Consider the following 20,734-nt stretch of genomic DNA (forward strand, 5'->3'; position numbering starts at 1 on the left):
GTCACTGCTACTTTGCAAACAAATTTTTATGCCAGCTTGCCCTGGACTTTATTTTATCATGAATATAGAATCATAGAATCCCTACAGTACAGAAAGAGGCCATTCAGCCCATCGAGTCTGTACCAACCACAATCTCACCCAGGTCCTATTCCCATAACCCCTGCTAATCCCCCTGACACTAGGGTCAATTTTGCATGGCCAATCAACCTAATCCACGCATCTTTGGACTGTGAGACAAAACCAGAGCATCTGGAGGAAACCCACGCAGACACGGGGAGAACGTGCAAACTCCACACAGACAGTGAAGGCTGGAATTGAACCTGGGTCCCTGGCGCTGTGAGGCAGCAGTGCTAACCAATGTGCCACTGTGCTTCCCATGTGGTTAAAGATGTAATAAAAGTTAATCAATAACCAACTAATTTATTTGGATCTATATTTAAAGGACAAGACTGCACTTTGGATTCTTAATCTTTAAAGTAGGGAATATCGTGTTTCCGTAAGCCGTCTAAAAGAAACTGATATCTTTGAGCGAGAAACGAAAATGATAAAATAGAGCGTTAGTAATGGACTATTAGTACAATCTTCAAACTAGAAGCATACTGATTTATGTTAACAACAGATTATTGTTAACTGAAAAACTTTAGGTAAGTGAGTTTTGTTTTATTTTAGCAGTATTACCTTGGGAGGAAAACTGACTGAACCTGAGAAAAGCTTAACTAAAGCTATTAATATTCTGAATGAGTATCAACAGTTAGTTATTTTGCTGTAATTATAAGTGCCTAAAGCGAGTTTCAGTTTTGGTAACTTGAATTATGCCATGTTTCAAGAAAAGTTTATTTATAACTTGTTCAAGGTTTCGGAAACAATATGCTTCAATTGTATGGAGTTTTGAATACAAATACTTTCTTTTCCTGACATAAAAGAGCAGTGGAACTCCATGTGCCACAGCTGTTTTTTGCGTCTATCTAAACTGGGAGCAAGGCCCTGCCACCCAAAGGGTCGGTGGGCAACACGCCCCTGCCAATTTCAGCAGCCCCGGTGCCATATTACACCCTGACGAATATTTATTGCCATAAACAGGACTTCCACCCTCACTCAGGAAGAACTTCCAATCAGATTGGCTGCCTCCCCCCCACCTCCCCCCCCCACGTCAACTGTCATCCACCCACCATCCTAGAAATTGAGGCTAGGCAATGAAACGCCACCAAGTAGCCACTTAAGAGCCTTATTTGGAGCAAAGGCAGCCTTCCAATCCAAGGTCCTGCCTGCCTGAATATAAAATGGCAATCAGGGAGGGCAGGAACTCAGAAGGAATCCCATCCATGCAATTTCAGCCCCCCCCTCCCCCACCCAACCCAAGCTACAGAACCCACTGGGGGAGCTTAAAATTCTTGCCAGAAGCAGGAGCAGGCAACTTATCCCATAAGCTTGCTGAAATCCAAAACAGAAAACATGTGAAAAAGTGGTTTGATTTCCAAGTTAGTACCACAGAGTGTAGATTTGAGGATTCTGGAAATAATTTGAACATGGATAGTACCAGAAGCAATTATCCACTCTCTCACTGAGGCCATTTGGAACTTCGATCCAAATCCTCCCACTATGCTAATATCTAAATTTATGCGGACATTGATGCTGGTTCAAGTGATCCTTTAGGCCAAAAGTAATAAATATGAAGACATCAAGAATCAAATAGATTAACATAACAAAAACTGAAAAGATTGCCAGAACTGTAATGTGATGGTTTTAAAAGTTGAAAACTCCAGCACAGTACATCAAAATATTTTTTTATTTCCTCCTTCTTTAACCATGACTCAACCTACCAGTTCAATAAAATGTTTTATTGATTTTTTTTCTCTTAACCTCTGAGTTGCTCCCACTGTGCCTCCCTAATCAAATGTTTTGCCAACTTCCAGCAAAGTTACATTAGCTGCGCAGAGGCAGCTCTGAGGAAATTCCAAGCCCATTAGGTTTACCACATTGACTTAGAATTTGTTATCTGCACACTCTTTTTGCTTGGTAGACCCTACTTCTTGTTGCCATGTTTTGTGGAACATTTATAGGAATGGAGGAATGTAGGACTTAGGAGAAAGAGTAAGTAATTCAGCTCGTCGAGCCTATTCCACCATTCAACAAGACCACGGCTGATCTGATTGTGATCTCAACTCCACTTTCTTCGCTGCTACCCATAACCTTTGACTTACTTGTTGTTACCTGGGTTTTCCAACAAGGTGGCAAATATACTCAAGAAGCCAATGTCACTGTATAAAGGTAAAACTTTATTAAAAAGCCAGTGATCAATGGAAGAAATTATATCAATGGTCTCAGGTACAGAATACCTGGACCGCTCGAATAAGTTCTCATGTTATCAGTAAAAAACAGGACAGTTATACATTTTCTTAATCTGATTCTCCGCCTTACATTAGTTTAAAAGTAATTTCATTTAATGTTCATATATCAATATAAATCTTTGTCAGATACTTCAGCCAATTGCTTAGCACTTTCCAGCATAGACGTTTCTCATTTGTCCATTGCTAATTGGACATTACACCCATCTTGGCTAAAGCTACTTCCCTGTTGCCTGGATATGGCAAACACTACCGTAAAGGTCAAAGTTGACATTCCCACTGGCTCACCGCCAAGTTGAGTAGATATGTGTTCCTGTGTCCAGGGCCATGTCTACTCTGTGTCTGGGCTGCGAACCAACAATTCATAAAATTGCAAAATATGTACCCTCATAATTATCTTGAAGATATGAGTCTGCTAACTTAGGATTCCCATACCTTTGACTCTTATCTACTGAACTTTCCTATTATGCCTTTCAGTACCTTGCATTGACTGGAATGTTTAATCACAGCAAAATACTTTGAAATGCGTTCAAAATATCAACTTATATGTCTTAAAATTGTTACTTGTTTTAATTCTCTTACTGCATTCACATGCGGGAAAGTTATCATTCCTCTGCCTACTGTTAGCTCTGTCAGTGTCAGTATTCTGTCTAAAATAAAAGAAATCTAAAATAATCGCTTTCGCTTTCTGTCAAAAATATGTCGAACTCTGCCTTGAATAGATTCAATGACCCAGCCTCGACTGCTGTCTGGGGAAGAGTATTACACACTCCCTCTGAGAGAAAAAAAATCTCCTCATCTTATTCTTAAGCTATGTCCTATTGTTCTAATCTCTCCAATAAGTGGAAACATCCTCCCAGTATCAATGCTATCAAGTCTCCTTAGGATCCTATGGGTGGTGGGGAGGGGGGTGGAATTTCCTGATCTGGTTTTCAGAGGGCAGGATCAGAGGTGGGACAGGAAACCCTGCTGGAGTTCCAAAACGCAGTTTACGCCGGCAGGATTTTCCATTCCGATTGACTGCGCACCCCCCCCCCCCCCCCCGCCCCTCCCGCCTCCCCACCCTGTCAATAACATAACTAGAATCCAGACAGTAAATATTGGGATCCCCATTTGAATTCATTTAAATCTAATTATCAGGCCTTTACGCCTGATAGTTCTCCCCTCCCCAAGATTGTCCATTCACCTCACAGTAACATCCACCAGATGAGCAGGTGAGTACATCCCCGGGGGTGGGGGGTTATGCCAGGTAGCAGTGCCAGGGCAGGGAATGTATTTTTGTGGGGCGGAGTGAGGGAGCGGGTGAGGGGGGAGGCTGTGTGTGTGGTTCTATGGAGGGTGGGTGATCTGGTGGCGTGGTGGGGTTCTATTTTTATATTTTAATATCAGGACGTCCTTTAAAAAATTGACCTTTTCAAAACTAATGCTGCCCCACCAGTGTGACATCGCGGAACCCAACCCTGAACTTTTATTCATACAAGTCCCGAAGAATATGGCAGAGGAAATAACCCTTGGATCCGACAGCTCCCACACTGCTGTGCCATTCTGCCAAAAAATGAGAAAATTCTGCCCTGTTTCATAAGATGACATCTCATTCTCCTAAACTCCAATAGGTATTGGCCCAACCTGTTCAACCCTTCTTCATACGATAAGCCCTTAATATCAGGAGTGAATATTCTCCGAGCTGCTTCTAAAGCAACTATATAGGTAGCATTTTCCCAAAAAACGAATATCTCCAAAAGAAGGATATTTAAATTCCACTCGCTCAAGATTACCATTCAATTGTTCAATTTGGCTGCTATCCTACTTGCACAGGTTCCTCCCAGTACTGACATCTTCTCTTTTAGCCATTGAGGTTGCACCACTCTTAGCTCCATTTTCTATTGAAACCCAATCATGGCTCCTTTGAGTCTTAGCCTTGCCTTTGAAATTTCCCACCACCAGCATGTGAAGTATTGCAGGTTGGATTTAAGGCAGCCTACATTTCTCTCTGCATGCTAATTACCTAACCCTGCAATTTGGAACATGGTAAGGACTGGGACTTTACAGCGGGCAGAAAGACGGCTCTCTCACTTTTAGTGGTGCAGTAACACCATCAAAAATATCAGGGCCTGTGACTTACCTGGTCCAATCATTTGCTTTCCTTTAATCCTGCTCCATCCGAAATCAAATGACTTGTATTATTTAAGGTATTGGGGGATAAGGAACAAAAGCACAATTGTTGGAGAGATCTGTCATGATCTAATTGAATGACAGATCAGGCTTAAAGGGTTAAACAACCTTGTTCTATACCTATATTCCTATATCACTATGTCCCTATGTTTACTTACCTGCAGGGACATTTTGAAAACCTATGAGTGCTGAGAGAGAGGAAAATGAAAGGTGATGTGAAGATACAAATCCTCAAATACTTCCTGAACATATTTAATGGAATCTTCCTTGTAAGTATTTTGTTTAAGTACATTCACAGCATCAGAGGAAGTGTATGGACAAGCTCCTTTAGGTATTACAGATTGCCAGTGAATGTGAAAATTGTTCAAAGATATATTAACCTTGATATCTGTCGGGAAGCAGGGAGCAAGGGTTGTTGTAACACTCAGGAATCCTGGATGAAGAGTCTTCCAGGCTCAAAATGTTGGTTCTATTCTCTCTCCACAGATGCTGTCAGATCTGCTGAGATTTTCCAGCATTTTCTGTTTTTGTTTCAGATTCCAGCATCCGCTGCATTTTGCCTTTATCAGGGGGATTGAGAAGTTGGCTTATTGGAAGGCCAGGCCAATGCTGGATGGCTGTAGCCAGGGATCAAAGTGGTGGCGGGGGTGGGGTGGGGGTGGCAGGGTGGAAGGGGACATAATAGAGGTCAGAAAGAGTTCATGTTGTCGTTGGAGAGATTGGGCACTTGTGAACATGAAAAGGTTAATGGCAAGGGGGTGGCAGAGCTGTCAGAGTTTGAGGGAGTTTGGAAATTCCCTGAGCCAAGCAAAGATGTGTGATCATGGGGAGGATCTGATTGCATGAAGAAAGCAGGGGTAGCACTTGCTTCCTCTGGCCCACAAGCAGTGCTGTAAAGGCACTTAACTAATGGACCCAGCCGTTCAGCATAGTAAAAATGCTTCTTTGCAGTCCATCACAATCTTTTTAACTTCTGGGTTTCTCAGCAGGCCTTGTTAGCTCCCTTAATTAATGAAATTTTCTTAATTTCTGGACGCTCTCTCGTGTGTAAAATTCCTTCTGCATTTGTTTCATGCTTTTATTTATGCAGAAAGTCATTTTGACATTCATGGATATTATCTCAGGGTTTCAAAGTGGTAAGGATTTCATCTGGAGTTCTGAACCCTTAAATGTCTCTGAAAAGAAATCATGGCCAGAATTCTCCAGTCCTGTCCGCCATGGGAATTGTAGCGGAGGGGAGCGGGGGTGTATGCAAAGGTCCATTGATCTCGGGCAGGGTTCTTCGGTTTTGAGGCGAGCATGGCTGGAGAATCCTGCCCCATTTCTCTGTAATTTCAGCCTCTAATCTCGTAACAAATATTTTATAGTTCCTCATGATAAAAAGGTGCTCTCCTGAAGTTCAGCGCTAGATCTATAATATTCATGTTGGTAATTGTCATTCCAATTAAAATATTAGGCTATCTTTCCTAAAGTGATCCTTCATTTCATATTTAACGATCATTTCTAATTCATTAATAAATTCTAAATTTAATGATTTTTCTTTGTGCACTGGTTGCCAAATTATATAAAAAGTTACTGCCCGACTACCTTTGTTAATGTGGTTCCTCCTTTGGATGAAACTGGCTCTGTTTCCCACTTAGTAGAAAAGCAATTATCTATGACCACAGCTACAATCCCTACAATGTGGAAGAGGCCATTTGGCCCATTGAGACTGCTGCGATTCTCTGACAGAGTATCTTAGCCAGGTCCTCTCCCCCACCCTATCCCCATACTCCCACACATTTCCAATGGCTAATCCATCTAACCTACACATCTTGGGACACTAAGGGGCAACTTAGCATGGCCAATCCACCTAATCTTGTAAGAGAAGGGAAGAAACTAATGGAAAAGAAAGAGTAAACGAGAAGAAAGGTATTGGGCAGCTTCAAGTATCTGGGTGCTTACCGGCTGTTCATGCCCCACTGCCACTGCAGCGAGGACTGAGAATTTGGCACTCAGCCATTTCTTTATTCACCGCAGGGAGACCAGAAAATCCCACCAATGCGAATAGCTGGAAATTCTGCCCTCTATATTCATTCAAGTGAAAAGTATATTATATAGATAAAGACCATTTCACTCGAAGTGCAGTGATTCCACTCTTTAGGGTCAAATAATAAATCATTAAACTTTTTCGGCAGTTTTTATTTTAACGTGTTCCTTCTTTCAGATTATTGGAGCCATCATTTTAGGATGTGGCATTTGGATCTTATGGGATGAGAACAGCTTTATTGGCACGCTTTGTGAGTACATTTTGTTAATATACACAATAGGCTGCTGGAGAAAATTATAATAGAACTTTAAAAGAAAGAGTTCAAACTTTAAATAACTTCATTTTTGACACTTAACAATTATTTTGTATACTTCAAAAATCATTCACTGTGATTAAGTGCAATATATTTACTCATACTTCAATTATAGTTTAGTTTATTGTTATGCTTGTATGAGATGACCAGTGGAAAGTGTGGAATATCTTTTAAAGTTTATTTATTTGTGTCACAAGTAGGCTTACTTTAACAATGCAATGAAGTTAATATGAAAATCCCCTAGTCACCACATTCCGGTGCTTGTTCGGGTACACTGAGGGAGAATTTAGTTTGGCCAATGCACCTGACCAGCATGTCTTTCGGACTGTGGGAGGAAATCAGAGCACTCGGAGGAAATCCACACAGACACAGGGAGAACGTGAAGACCCAAGCTGGGAATCAAACCTGGGTTCCTGGCGCTGTGAGGCAGCAGTGCTAACCACTGTGCCACCATGCCATCCTGAAAAAGATTATTTTCTTGATCTCTGGATCTCATCAATGAAAATTTAAGATGACCGTTGGCGCTTGATTTTAACAATTGAATAATGAGCATTGTTTTCATTGCAAAGTTGACATGTTTTACAAATGTGAAAGTACATTTTCTGATTTTCTGTACTTATGGCTTTCTCAACTGCTCAGTAGCTCCAGGTCATCAAGATATCTTAAGCGTCAGTGCGTACTGTTTGATTGTGATTGGCATCACTGTTACCATTGTGTGCTTGGTGGGATGCATAGCAAGTATAAAAGAAGTGAAATGCTTGTTAATTCTGGTAAGTTTAGTGCACTTTAAAACTTCTGAGCATCAATGAAAAAATTATGTTCTCTACAGCTTCTTTTTTATCATAGCATCTTGATCTAAATAATCTGTTCATATTATATTTGGCAATAGCAGATGTAAAGCCTATTTTTGGTCTTATAAATGATTACTGCAAAGGTATTAAATCATCCTTGGAAAAGTAACAATCATATGCCTGCTTATTAAGACTTTTATCCCACCAGAATGACATCTCTACTTCTTACTTTCATTATGTTTACATGAACTAAATTACAATGCACCAAGGACAATCCCACCCAGATCCTATCTCCGTAAACCCATGCATTTACCCTGCTAGTCCCCCTGCCACGAAGGGGCATGGCCAATCCATCTAACCCCCACATCTTTGGAGTATGGGAGGAAACCGGAGCACTTGAAGGAAGCCCACGCAGACACGGGGAGAACATACAAATTCCGCACAGTGACCCGAGGCTGGAATTGCACCCAGATCCCTGGCGCTGTGAGGCAGCAGTGCTAACCATGGTCCCACCATGCTGACCAAAAGGAAAGTCAGAAGCCCAATCAGCCAGCAGCTGCTGAGACCCAGGCCCAGGCCTCATTAATAGCCTGTGGCCGGCCCAAAATGGACATTGAGAGCAGCTCATTGACTTAGGCCAATGAAGACTGGACAGTTCAGAGACCACTTGACCTGGAGTCAGGCAATTCATGGTGATGGGTCAGTGGGTTTGTGGGAGTTTTAAGTTTAACTTTATTTATTAGTGTCACAAATAGGCTTACATTAACACTGCAATGAAGTTACTGTGAAAATCTTCTAGTTGCCACACTCTGGCACCTGTTCGGGTACACTGAGGGAGGATTTAGCATGGCCAATGCACCTAAGCAGCACGTCTTTCGGACTGTGGGGGGAAACCGGAGCACGCAGAGGAAACCCATGTGCAAACTCCACACAGACGGTGACCCAAGCCAGGAATTGAACCCGAGTCCCTGGAGCTGTGAGGCAGCAGTGCCACTGTGTCACTGTGCCACCCATTTTGGAGGTTGGAGAGGAAGGGGCACTTTCTCTCAGGGTAATTTTGACTTTGCGCAAAAGTAAAATGCGTAATAGCAGATTAATCACCAGTTACACGTCTCTTCTGATTTTAATTTAACCTCTTATTGATTTAAATGGAATAAAAATTGGAAGAGATTTAAAGTGGGCTGCTGGCTTTCCACATTATCACACAAAATAAAATGTTCCCCCTCTCTCTAACATGGAATTAAATCGTTCAACAGAAACCTTTTGGAAATGCTTTTCGAAGCATTTGCACTGATGTATTTTTATTTTTTTGTTTTCAGTACTTCACCTTCCTGATCCTCATTTTCATTCTTCAACTTGCTGTTGGATTGGCTGTACTTTCACAATATAGCAAGGTATATTTTGCTGCTCCTATGTAAAGACGTGACAATTAATTTATAGAATTATTGTAAGTTATTTAATGGATTAAACCACAGTGAGGATGTTTGACCTTGAGCTCCAGTTTGTTGTATAATAAATGGGGGTTGGGTGCAGGGGCGGGGGGGGGGGGGGCGGTGGTGATGGTGGTGGGGGGGAGGTGGTGGGGTGGTAGGGGTGGTGGGGGGGGAGGTGGTGGGGGGGTGGGGGGGGTGGTGGGGTGGGGGGGGCGGATTCTCCCATCCCGCTGCACTGCTTTTGTAGCTCAGCGGGCCGGGTGACTTGAGCAGAGGCCATTTTGCAGGCTCCCCACTGGGTGCCATGACCTCCACAGTTCTCTGGGCACTGGATTGCCAACGCTTTCTGCTCTGCGCCAGAAATCGGTGTGGGGTTGCATAATACATGAAAATGACTATTTAACTATAATTTCAATATCATTAGCAGACCCAGGACTGAAGTCTCCAGGCCGGCTAGCATCTCCCCCTCCACCCCTTCCCCTCCACCCCAACCAGGAGTGGTTCACTCCAGCAGGGTTTAGTATAGCACCCCACTTGCAGGGAGCTGGCGGCCCGACACCACTGGAGTGAAGGTAGGGCTGCCAGAGGGTTGGGTGCCGGAGAGGGTACCCCCTGGGCACTGACAGCTTGGCAATCTCACCCTGGGCACCTGGTACTACCAAGGGGCAAAATGCCAATAGCCAGGGGGCACCTTGGTACTGCCCACCAGACACCAGTGCCATGGGAACGGGGCCTGAGGGGGTGTGGCCTCTGGGGGGGAGATCAGTAGTGGTGGGGGGGATCCCACTGACATTCTGCAGAGAGATTGCAAGCAGAGGGAGGGAGGCCAGTGATTAGGACTGGCCATCGAGGTGAGGGTGTGTCAGCCTGCTGGGGGACACGGGGCTGCGGGGGGGGGAGGATAAGGGCTGCGGGGGAAGGGGGGGACATTGAGGCGGGCAGGGTGTGGAAGGTCGAGGCTGGCACGGATACATCGGGGGGGGGGGGGGGGGGGGGGGGGGGCAACAAACGGACCTTGGAGTGGGTCGCATGGCTGGCGATCGAGCTGGCCAGCAATCAGAAGGCTGGCAGTGCAGGGTCACTGCACATGCGCTGACCTCGGTGCTGTCAGATCGGCGCATGCACAGTGGCCCGTTCAGCGCCATGCTGCCGGCCTCTCCAGCGGGCCCGCTAATATTTGGACTGATCCACGCGAGTGCACTCTGCAGTGCACAGACTGTGGGAGATTCACTTTGAAAATCCCGCTGAAAAAAACATTGGGCTTTACTCTAATTTTCGTGCGAATTCGACACTTCGAATTTTTTTGGGAGAATCGCTCCCTGGATCTTTCAAACTATATTCTATTTTATGAATAAGAAGATGATCATAATGAAGCATTCTGATGATATTCTGTACTATCATGATCTTTGCCTGATCTCATTAACAAATCTCTTGTAAAATCCTTGAAGTCATCTATCCACATTGTTAAAAATGTGTTACAGCAATGTACAAATTGACCTTATGTGACAGAATATTAAATGTGGGAAAATGATATTCAGTCATTGCTACATTTCCCCAGCATTATCATGCCAACTATTTGCATTTAATATTTACATTATCATAAACGATGGGTGGGATTGTCTGGCCGCACTCGCCCCAACCAGGAAAATCCTGCCCTAGGTCAATGGACCTTTGCATGGTCCTATGGCAGGCAGGATGAAAAATTCACCCCAATATATGCAAGTCCTATATATTGATTCTTTTAAATACAGTTCTGTTTTGCTTTAAGAAAAAGTATTCTCTGTCCAAGATTATGAGGGGCATGGACAGAGTGGATAGTCAGAAGCTTTTTCCCAGGGTGGAAGAGTCAATTACTAGGGGGCATAGGTTTAAGGTGTGAGGGGCAAGGTTTAAAGGAGATGTACGAGGCAAGTTTTTTACACAGAGGGTGATGGGTGCCTGGAACTCGCTGCTGGGGGAGGTAGTGGAAGCAGATGCAATAGTGAGTTTTAAGGGGTGTCTGGACAAATTCATGAATAGGATGGGAATGGAGGGATATGGTCCCTGGAAGAGTAGGGGTTTTTAGTTCAGTCAGGCAGTATCATCGGTGCAGACCTGGAGGGCCGAAGGGCCTGTTCCTGTGCTTAATTTTCTCTGTTCTTTGTTCTTTGTATTTTACTAGCGTCTGAGATAAGGCATGTACTATTTCCCATTCAATTCCATCTTCTGTCAAATGGTTTTTAAAAATGTTTTTTGCTCTAATGTTGCCCAATTCCTGACATACAGCACTCACAAACATAGTCACAATCATACAGCGCAAAAAAGGCCCTTCGGCCCATCGAGACTGCACCGACGATATCTATCATTAAAGTTGCACTAATCCCATTTTCCAACAATTGTCCTATAAACTTGAATGTAATGATGTTTCAAGTGCTCATCCAAATAATTTTTAAAGGTTGTAAGGTTTCTCGCCTCCACTACCTTCCTATGCAGTGCATTCCAGATTCCCACCACTCTGAGTGAAATAATATTTTCTCAAATCCCCTTGGAAACTCCTGCCCTCACCATAAACTATGCCCCCTTGTGATTGACTCCTCAACCAAAGGGAATAGCTGCTTCCTATTCACCCTGTCCATACTCTCATAATCTTATACACCTCAATTATGTCCCTCCAACCCCTCAGCCTTCTCTGCTCCAGAGAAAACAATCCAAACCTATCTAGTCTCTCCTTCTAGTTCAAATACTCCATCCCAAGCAACATCCTGGTGAATCTTCTCTGTACCCCTTCCAGTGCAATCACATCCTTCCTATAGCGAGGTGACCAGAACCGCACACAGTTCTCCAGCTGTGGCCTAACTACCACTCCAACATTACCTCCTTGCTCTTAATCTGTATGCCATGACTGATAAAAGCAAGTGTCCCATATGCCTTCTTAACATGCACTGCCGCATTTAGGGGTCTATGAATAAGTATCCCAAGAACCATTCAACATCGTTTAGCTGTTTTAACATTGTGGGTGGGATTTTATGGCCTCGCTTGTCCCAAAACTGTACAATCCTGCCTGAGGTCAACGGACCTTCCCATGCTCTGCCCCCCTCGCCTGCTCCGATTTCCATGGCGGGCGGGGAGGGGGGGTGGTTGGGGGGCAGGGGGAGGGGGGGGGTAAAATTCAGCCTGTGAGTCTGGTGACGCACCTAAGGCCTGGATGACAGCAGGGAGCCTCAACTGGGAAAGCAAAAATAAGAACAAAGTTAGAAGATTAATATAATATCAAATCAAACCTGAGGTTGCAATATACCTCAGAACCACAGTGAATGTAAAGATCAACCAAACTTTACCCCGATGGTGACATTATCAGAAAGAGTTGGTTTGGCTGCATAGCACTTCCTCATTCATTTTCTCCATATTTAATTGCATGATTAGAATAACTGCTCATGTATATGTGACACGTGAGAGGTGTTCATGAGTCACTGTGGCACAAGTGCTCTTCCGTGTGGGCGTATGGCTTTCTCCCCCGTTTGGCAAAAACACTTAGTGATGTCACGGGAGCCTAGTTAGTTAACTTCAGTGAATTAATCATCAGTCCTTTAGTTAGGGTAAATGTTTCAGTTCTTTATTTTACCGATGTCACTATGTCATGCACGTAGGAGATTAATTGCCAGTTTGTAATGCCTCTGAAAGACTTGCTTCTGAGTCAGTGTTTGTATCGAGGAGCGACTGATGCTCAGCAAATTAATACGAATGGTCAGAATCCCAACGCCAGTACTTGACTCACCACACATTATTGATTTAATTGCTAGTCACAAATGTCTCAGTTTCAGAGTCTTCTTTGTGCAGCTGGAAGAGGATCACCTGTAAGCTTTGTTGTGCTGCTGGCCTTTGAAAGAAAGTTCAATCCCTATATATGTATATTTAATTTTCACAGATCGTAACTGCCATGAATAAGAAAACCATCGAGGCCATTAAACATTATGGCAATGACAGCTTTTCAAAAGAATTAAAATGGAATCTTTTGGACGTCATACAGAAAGAAGTAAGTTTCCAAAAGTCAAGCACACAAACAACAATCATTGAAATGTTTTAACCAGGATCACTCCCTCTGTTGTACCATTCTTGATTACTTGGAAAAATCGTATGATATGGAACAAAACCTTCATTAACAAGCAGTCTGCAAGCAAGTCTTGACCACCTGGATGTGCACTGGCGTAGCAGCTCATGCTCACAGTACTGCATACAATACAGCATACATCTACACTTATAGCATATCCTTCCAATGTTAGTCACACCATACATAGTAACTCTCCACTGAGCACCTAACTTCCAAGCCCGTGTTTTGATATGCAGTTTTCAAGTAGAAAAATTGCCCTTTTTATTCTAATGCAGTGTCCAGCCTGACTTGCTAATCCTTGTCAAACATGGCTAATGCCCGCTCTGCCCCAGGTTCCTCCAGGCTCAGATAAAAGCAAAACACTGCGGATGCTGAAATCTGAAACAAAAACAGAAAATGCTGGAAAATCTCAGCAGGTCTGACAGACAGCATCTGTGGCGAAGGGTCATCCAGACTCGAAATGTTGGTTCTATTCTCTCTCTCCACTGATGCTCAGGCTGTACATGGCTGCACTCAGGATTATCACTCAGGATTGTCTGCATGCTCTCTCTTCGTACAGATAGATGGTCAGGGATCTTCATGATTCTTGCCTTCCTACCTGAAGATTTACTTACATTGCGCTCATATTCTGGTGGCCCTTAAACTCAATGCCCATGGTTTCACCTGGAGAGAAATGTTTCTAATCTAACCAGTGTAGGACCCTAACTTATATATTTAAACAATCCTGTTTCAGGAGAGCAGGTTGCTTGCCCATTCACAGGCTCACATGAAAGTTAGAGGGACAAAGGAAAAAGTTTGAAGGGGACTGACAGTAAATTTGGACTCCTTTCTGCCACAAGGATTTAGACTCCATTTATCTCCAACCCTGCCATATCTCAGCAGTCCTCTTTTGTTTCAAAGCCCAACCAAGTCCAGTTGGATCACAGTATCGCTGACCTCAGGCTTCCCCCATTCTCCACTCCAAGACCCATGAATGCCTCATTACTCCCAAATACCTATTACATCCTCAGTGACCCCACCCTATTTTAGAAAGAATATCATTGAACTAGAAAGAGTGCAGAAAAGATTTACTAGGATGCTACCGGGGCTATAGGAGTTATAAGGAGAGGCTGGATAGACTGGGACTTTTTTCTCTGGAGCGTAAGAGGCTGAGGGGTGATCTTATAGAGGTCTATAAAATAATGAGGGGCATAGATCAGTTAGATAGTCAATATCTTTTCCCAAAGGTAGGAAATCTAAAACTAGAGGGCATAGGTTTAAGGTGAGAGGGGAGGGATACAAAACGGCCCCAAGGGCCAATTTATTCACACAGAGGGTGGTTGGTGAGTATCTGAAATGAGCTGCCAGAGGTAGTAGTAGAGGCAGGTACAATTTTGTCTTTTAAAAAACATTTAGACAGTTACATGGGTAAGATGGGTATAGAGGGATATGGGCAATTGGGACTAGCTTAATGGTTTAAAAGAAAGGGTGTCATGGACAAGTTGGACCGAAGGGCCTGTTTCCATGTTGTAAACCTCTATGACGCTATCCACACTGCTCCCTGGCCTTGAGAAGACCTTTGAATCCTAGGACCCAGCATCCTCTCCCAATGGTTCAATACATAAGCCTACCCTATCTTCCAGAACTTTCCGTCCCAGTGCTTCTTGTGAACCCCTCTTAATACCCCTGAACCCTGGCAACCCGAAGTATTACTAGACCCTGCAAATCCTCCCCAGTGCTGCTAGATAGTGAGGTCACCCCAAAATGGACATGTTAACATTCCTGATAAAAAGCACTTTGCATAATAACTCTATTTTATTCTTAGAAAACAGAGTGAACAGCACTACAGATCTACAAATAAAATAAATACCTATTGATTGTTAACTCTTTTCAAATGTTTTTTGTTTTGTATCCTAGTTTCAATGTTGTGGATATTACAATTCCACAGATTGGGAACAGAATGCCCTAATGTTGTTGAATAAGACACTGCCTTGCTCATGTAGCAATTACATAGAGGCTGATTTTACTTTCCCCTGTACTGTCAAGGAGAGCGCCGACATATACCCAAAGGTAAGGTACTAAAAAACTTTCAATTTCTCCATAAATATCAATTGAAGTGAACAATTGCAAATTTGCATATTTTGAATATAAATTCAGCATATCTTCTCATATTATATATAGACCAGTATTAGGCCCACCCTTGGGCTCTTCTTCCTCATTTAAGCGAATCCCTTTATTATGTCTCGTTGGGACGACAGCTGCTTCTTCCTCCTGGGCAGTGCTATGCTCCCTCCTGTTTGTGGGTAGTCTGCTGGGGGCCCATCCTGCAAACGTAAAAGACCTCCAAGCCAGGAAATAAATGTGATCAGAGTCATGATAGGATCACTGGTTGGGGGCCACGGAGCGGGGGGGGGAACGATCAGTGGGGGGGGCAATTGGCCGGGGGATGGGGTATCGGGGGAGTGGGGGGACAGACCGATCACTCTGTGTTCTGTTGCACAGAGCAGAGAGATCTGTGCACGTGCGATAGCACCCTCTGTTGTGAGCAGCCGGCTTTCTGGCGAGAATAACCTCCATTCACTCCCCCTACTGGCCTCTTTTTCTTTGCACTAAGTGCCATAAGATCATGTCTGAAAGCTCGTTGAAAAAAATAGGTGCCATTCTCTCCCATCTCCACTCGTGTTCAGCACTTAGAATATTTTTGGTAAGATCGTTCCCTTAGAGTTTAAAAATCTATCCACCCTTTGAATATATTTAAAGGACCGCAGACCTTTGGGGTAGAGCATTCCAGAGTTCACAACCTTCTGAGTAACAAAATTTCTCCTCATATCAGTCCTAAATGGCCTCAGACTATGACCTTTAGTTTTAGATCCACTAATTCTAGCGTCCAGGGATATGGATTGGACAGGTAAGCAACTGGATAATAAGGACATGGCAAATGAGAAAAGTCAAATCTGAGAATGCAGTGGAATGTATAACTAACTGTATATTAACACCTAGGGCCTGATTTTACAGGGTACCATTGTCCCACCCTCCTAACTAAAACATCAAGGATGAGGGGATGGAGGGTAGCCCGCCCACATGGGGAACAACTGCCCTGCAGCCATTTAATGGCCAATTGACTATTAATAGGCTGGAGGCTGTACTTCAGGGAGCTGGCAGCCAGTAAGAGACTGGCATTTCTCCAGTATCAGTAGCATCACTGGGAGTGATTATATTACTGGAACTGCACCTAAAACAAGAGGGGTGAGCGGTCCTGGATTGGCAATGGCAGATGATTCTAGGGTCTCTCTAGGGATTGAGTAGACAGGATTGAGAGACCACGGGGAGAGGGGAATCTGGAGAGGTAACATCTTGTGGATGGCCCTCCAATTGGTCCATGTGTGAAACAGGAAGCAAGTTAATCCAGATGACAAGTGTGAAATATTTCATTTTCGATGGTAATATTATGTGGTGATTGTCAAGACTTTTTAAAAAAATGAATTTTATGCTTTGATTGATTGTTTTAAATACATATGGTCCATCCAGTGTATTGCATGACCAATTGCACATCTTATCTTACAGGGTTGCAGTGAAGAAATAAAACAATGGCTCAGTAGTAACATTTTTACACTTCTTGGAGCTGCTGCTGTGCTTCTCCTAGTGCAGGTAAATTAATTCATTTTGCCGTCAAATATCAGGATCTTGGCTTAAATTACTAAAAGTTCATATCAATCAAACGTGAACTTGTTGCTCAATGAAAGAAACACTTCTGACATGAGCTAAATGCTACCAAACCCTCTCTTGACACTCAGTTTCCAAAATCGCTTTCCTTATTTCTGGTATCAATACAGGCATTGGCCGGAATTTTCCAGCCATTCACACTGGCCGGATTCTCTGGTCCCACCGGCAGCGCACCCCGCGTTTAAGTTTTAAAGTTTATTTATTAGTCTCGCGAGTAGGCTTACATTAACACTGCAATGAAGTTACTGTGAAAATCCCCTAGCCGCCAAAACTCCAGCGCCTGTTCGAACCAGGTCCCCAGAAACATTAGCCAAGTTTCTGAATTAATAGTCTAATGATAATACCACCAGGCCATCACTTCCCCTTCTTTATGGAGGTGGCATGAAGCCAGGCTCAGCTGTGATGGACCCTTTTGCTAAGTAAACCTTTAGGTAGTTGAGGAAGAAGTTGCAATGAAGGAGTGAATGCACGCTAGGCAGTTAATTGGAAGTTATAGAGAATTGTGCTCTATTTAATTTGGTTTCAGTGGATTCATTGTTAAGGACAAAAAGGGTCTGTTCACTTCTAGTGTGGAGAGAAAGGAGAGTGAGAGAATTGGCTTATTTGTAATTTCTGAGAATATAGTGTAGTGGTTGCAAAAGATCTATTTCTTTCGTTATTTATTGAGAGGCGTCTCTTTGCTCACTTATTCATGAGGAGCTGACCAGAAGGATAAGTGTAAGAGGAATAATTGTTGTAGTCAGCATTCACTGCTGATGTCAGCCTGATTAGACTGCTTTCCTGGTCCATTTTCTTTTGCTGCTTAAGACACGTTAGCCTGTTACGGAATTCAGCATGAGTACTTGGTCAAATCAGACGACACAATTCTGTATGATTATATGATTTTTTACTAGTGAATTCACCATTCAATATAACGTCACATCTATCACACTTTATAATTCCAGCTGACTGCACAGTGGTTTACTCAGAGTATTTATACTAATTCCCACTCTACGGGTGGGAGTTTACGGCCGTGCTCGCCCCAAGACTGGAAAGCCCCACCTGAAGTCAATGGGACCTTTCCTGTCCCGCCCGCTACAATTCCCGTGGCGGGCAGGATGGGAAAATTCCGCTCTATATTTCTACATTCCCCACATTCTAACACTAAATTCCAATACATTAGAATGCAGACAAGGCCTTGAAATGTAGCCAAGAAGACATATTTATTTTCATTTCAGTTTCTCCTGTGATTTAGTTACCATGGTTATATGGTCTGCTTAAGCTCTTCAGTCACTTTATTACTATAAATACTGACCAAACCAACATGTCCCAAAACCTTAACACATGGCTGAATGACCTCTCTTCAGCCAGGTCTGCTTCACAAAATATCCCTGTCCAGCAAAACAGAAAGCTGATTTAACTCATTGCTTGCTGACCCTAGAAACAATAAAGTAAATCGGCAATATAAACCCACATTCCTACAAGTCTGATCATAGTTGTTTGAATTTTTTATGTCTGATGGGAGTGCACAGAAATATCATTCCTCACATAGCTTTAAGAAAATATTTTTTCTTTGTGCTGGGTCTAAGAGGGCATCAGGGTCCTCAACTCTCCAGCAGGAAATGTCAAGGATATTCGCTCGTGGCTCACCCCGACATGCACTGAATACTTGGAGGGGCGCTAATTAGTTTCAGGAAGGGTTTCCATCCCCGCCTGAGCCCCTAATCAAATGGCCGATAGTTCTCTGGTCCCAGCAGAGCCAGCAGGAGGTGTCGTCACTGCTGGACTACATCCAATCCCCAGTGCTGAGGAGCAGGAGGTGGAGCGAAAGTTGTGGTGGGGGTGGGCAGTAGTATTGCCAAGGTCAGGCTAAAAGACGTTGCTGAGGGGAGCAAGGGAATGTGGGGGCTGGGGTAGACAGATGAGGGGTGAGGAGAACCGGTGAGGAGGACTCTCACATTAAGTGAGAGTTGGGTCAAGTTTCAGGAATGGAAAATTTGGAGAAAGTCCATTGACTTTTGACGGCGTTGGAAAATCCCAGGTGTGGGCGAGGCTGGAAAATCCTGGCCTTGATATTGAGTTTGATTTTAAAATAGGTCAGAACGCACGATAGGAGCAAAAATCTAACGGCCGTCTGTGTCTGATTACTTGTTAATATATTTTGAATGCTCTATGAAAACAGATTCTCAGGTTAAGTTACATTCAGGCACAGGCATGCGTTGCAGAATTAAATATTCTGGCACTGCACTTGTTTTGTCATGAATTCCTCTCTTAGCCCCTTATGCCTGTTGAACGAGAAGGTCAGCCGGTGTGCATGGGGTAAATTCTGACCTTCAATGCTTTCCCCCCATGATTTTCTGTCCACCAGTTCTCTTCATGGGAATTGCAGAATATGAAATATTCCACCCTGTCAAAACTGTGGAAAGTCACCATCTTACTGGAGTGTTCCTGTGTACCACAAAGGAGTCCAGGCAAGCACCAACCCACTCAGTGCACTGAGGTGGGCAACCTCAAGCAGTTAGGAGCCTAGAAATGACTTGTTGATATTAGCTGTCAAAATTAATGCGTTTCTATGATATTCCTCTGTTAGCATTCCATGTGCTACCTTTGCTTCAGATGCATGAACATTTGTGCTACAGTGGGTTGACAAAGGAATATCATCTGCTAACGTCACTAATAATCATTTGTCACTTGTGATGTTTGCTTCGCTGTTGTTTAATCTGTTGATCTCTCCCTAGGTATTGCAGTTCATCATGGCTGTGTATCTGTTGAAATACATCAAGAAAAGGAAACAACTGATTTAAAAGAGAAACAAACCAGACAGGAACCATTTCTTTCCCCCTTTGTTAACATGAATCATAAACTTCTTTTGGTCAGAACCAATTCTAATCTTCTCTTGCTTGGTTTGCCACATCACAAACAGCAAAGAACAAAGAAACATACAGCACAGGAAGAGACCCTTCGGCCCTCCAAGCCCGTGCCGATCATGATGTCCTAACTGAACTAAAAAATAACTTTCAGCCCTTACTCGGTCCGTGTCCCTCTATTTCCTCCCTATTCATGTACCCATCCAGTTGCCTCTTAAATGTTGCTAATGTTCAATTTATTTCACAAGGTTGTACTTTACCATGGTTTTATTGTGTGCTTTGGATTTAACTTAATGCACCTCATTTTAATCATGCATAAGTTTAAGGATGGTGAGTTCCAATTAATCCTACAGTATAATTGAAAAGTGAGGAAAAATATGTAACAACACAGGCAACAAATTAATTGTATTCTTCCAGAATTCTTGTTGTAAAACACAATGAAAAGGATTCGTATGGAGTTTGAAAATTGATTTTATCTAATCATATTTTAAATTAAACAAATATCTTGCCCTGTTTCAGTTTGGTTAATTTGTCACATTCCAGTTTTGTCAACATTCAAGTGATTTTTGCATTGTGAAATGACAAAAGTGTAAGGTAATGTGCACCATTTTCTGAAATAAATAACCAGTTTCCAAGATTCTTGTTGCTGAAAGTTGAACAATCTGCTTAATCTTTTCAAAGTGAGTAAGATACACCGGCATTGCTGTGCTACTTAGAAGAGTTTGCATCGACTAGAAGGATATCTCCAAACCTTTAGAACAACTAAAATAGCTCCAACCTCAAAAAATGGGAAAATTAAGCAAGTTTAATGTTGATGTCCACTGCTGGCCTTTGATATAAAAGGATGGCATGGTGGCACAGCGGTTAGCACTCCTGCCTCACAGTGCCAGGAACCCAGGTTCAATTCCCAGCTTGGGTCACTGTCTGTGTGGAGTCTGTCACATTCTCCCCATGTTTGCGTGGGTTTCCTCTGTGCTCTGGTTTCCTCCCACAGTCCAAAGATGTGCAAGTTGGGT

General features: G+C 43.2%; 1 protein-coding gene across 1 annotated transcript; it reads left to right on the forward strand.

Annotated features, from left to right (window-relative positions):
• The first annotated feature begins 453 nt into the window (after positions 1 to 453).
• On the forward strand, positions 454 to 20,351 carry LOC144499082 (CD82 antigen-like). Its single transcript, XM_078221151.1, has 9 exons — positions 454 to 644; positions 4,682 to 4,786; positions 6,724 to 6,796; positions 7,499 to 7,629; positions 8,970 to 9,044; positions 12,988 to 13,095; positions 15,067 to 15,219; positions 16,714 to 16,797; positions 19,590 to 20,351. The coding sequence occupies exons 2-9, from the start codon at positions 4,721 to 4,723 to the stop codon at positions 19,653 to 19,655; spliced, it is 756 nt and encodes a 251-aa protein (XP_078077277.1). The 5' UTR covers positions 454 to 644; positions 4,682 to 4,720; the 3' UTR covers positions 19,656 to 20,351.
• Positions 20,352 to 20,734: the final 383 nt, after the last annotated feature.

This window comes from Mustelus asterias, chromosome 9 (assembly GCF_964213995.1).
Source record: "Mustelus asterias chromosome 9, sMusAst1.hap1.1, whole genome shotgun sequence".
NCBI classification, from domain to species: domain Eukaryota; kingdom Metazoa; phylum Chordata; class Chondrichthyes; order Carcharhiniformes; family Triakidae; genus Mustelus; species Mustelus asterias.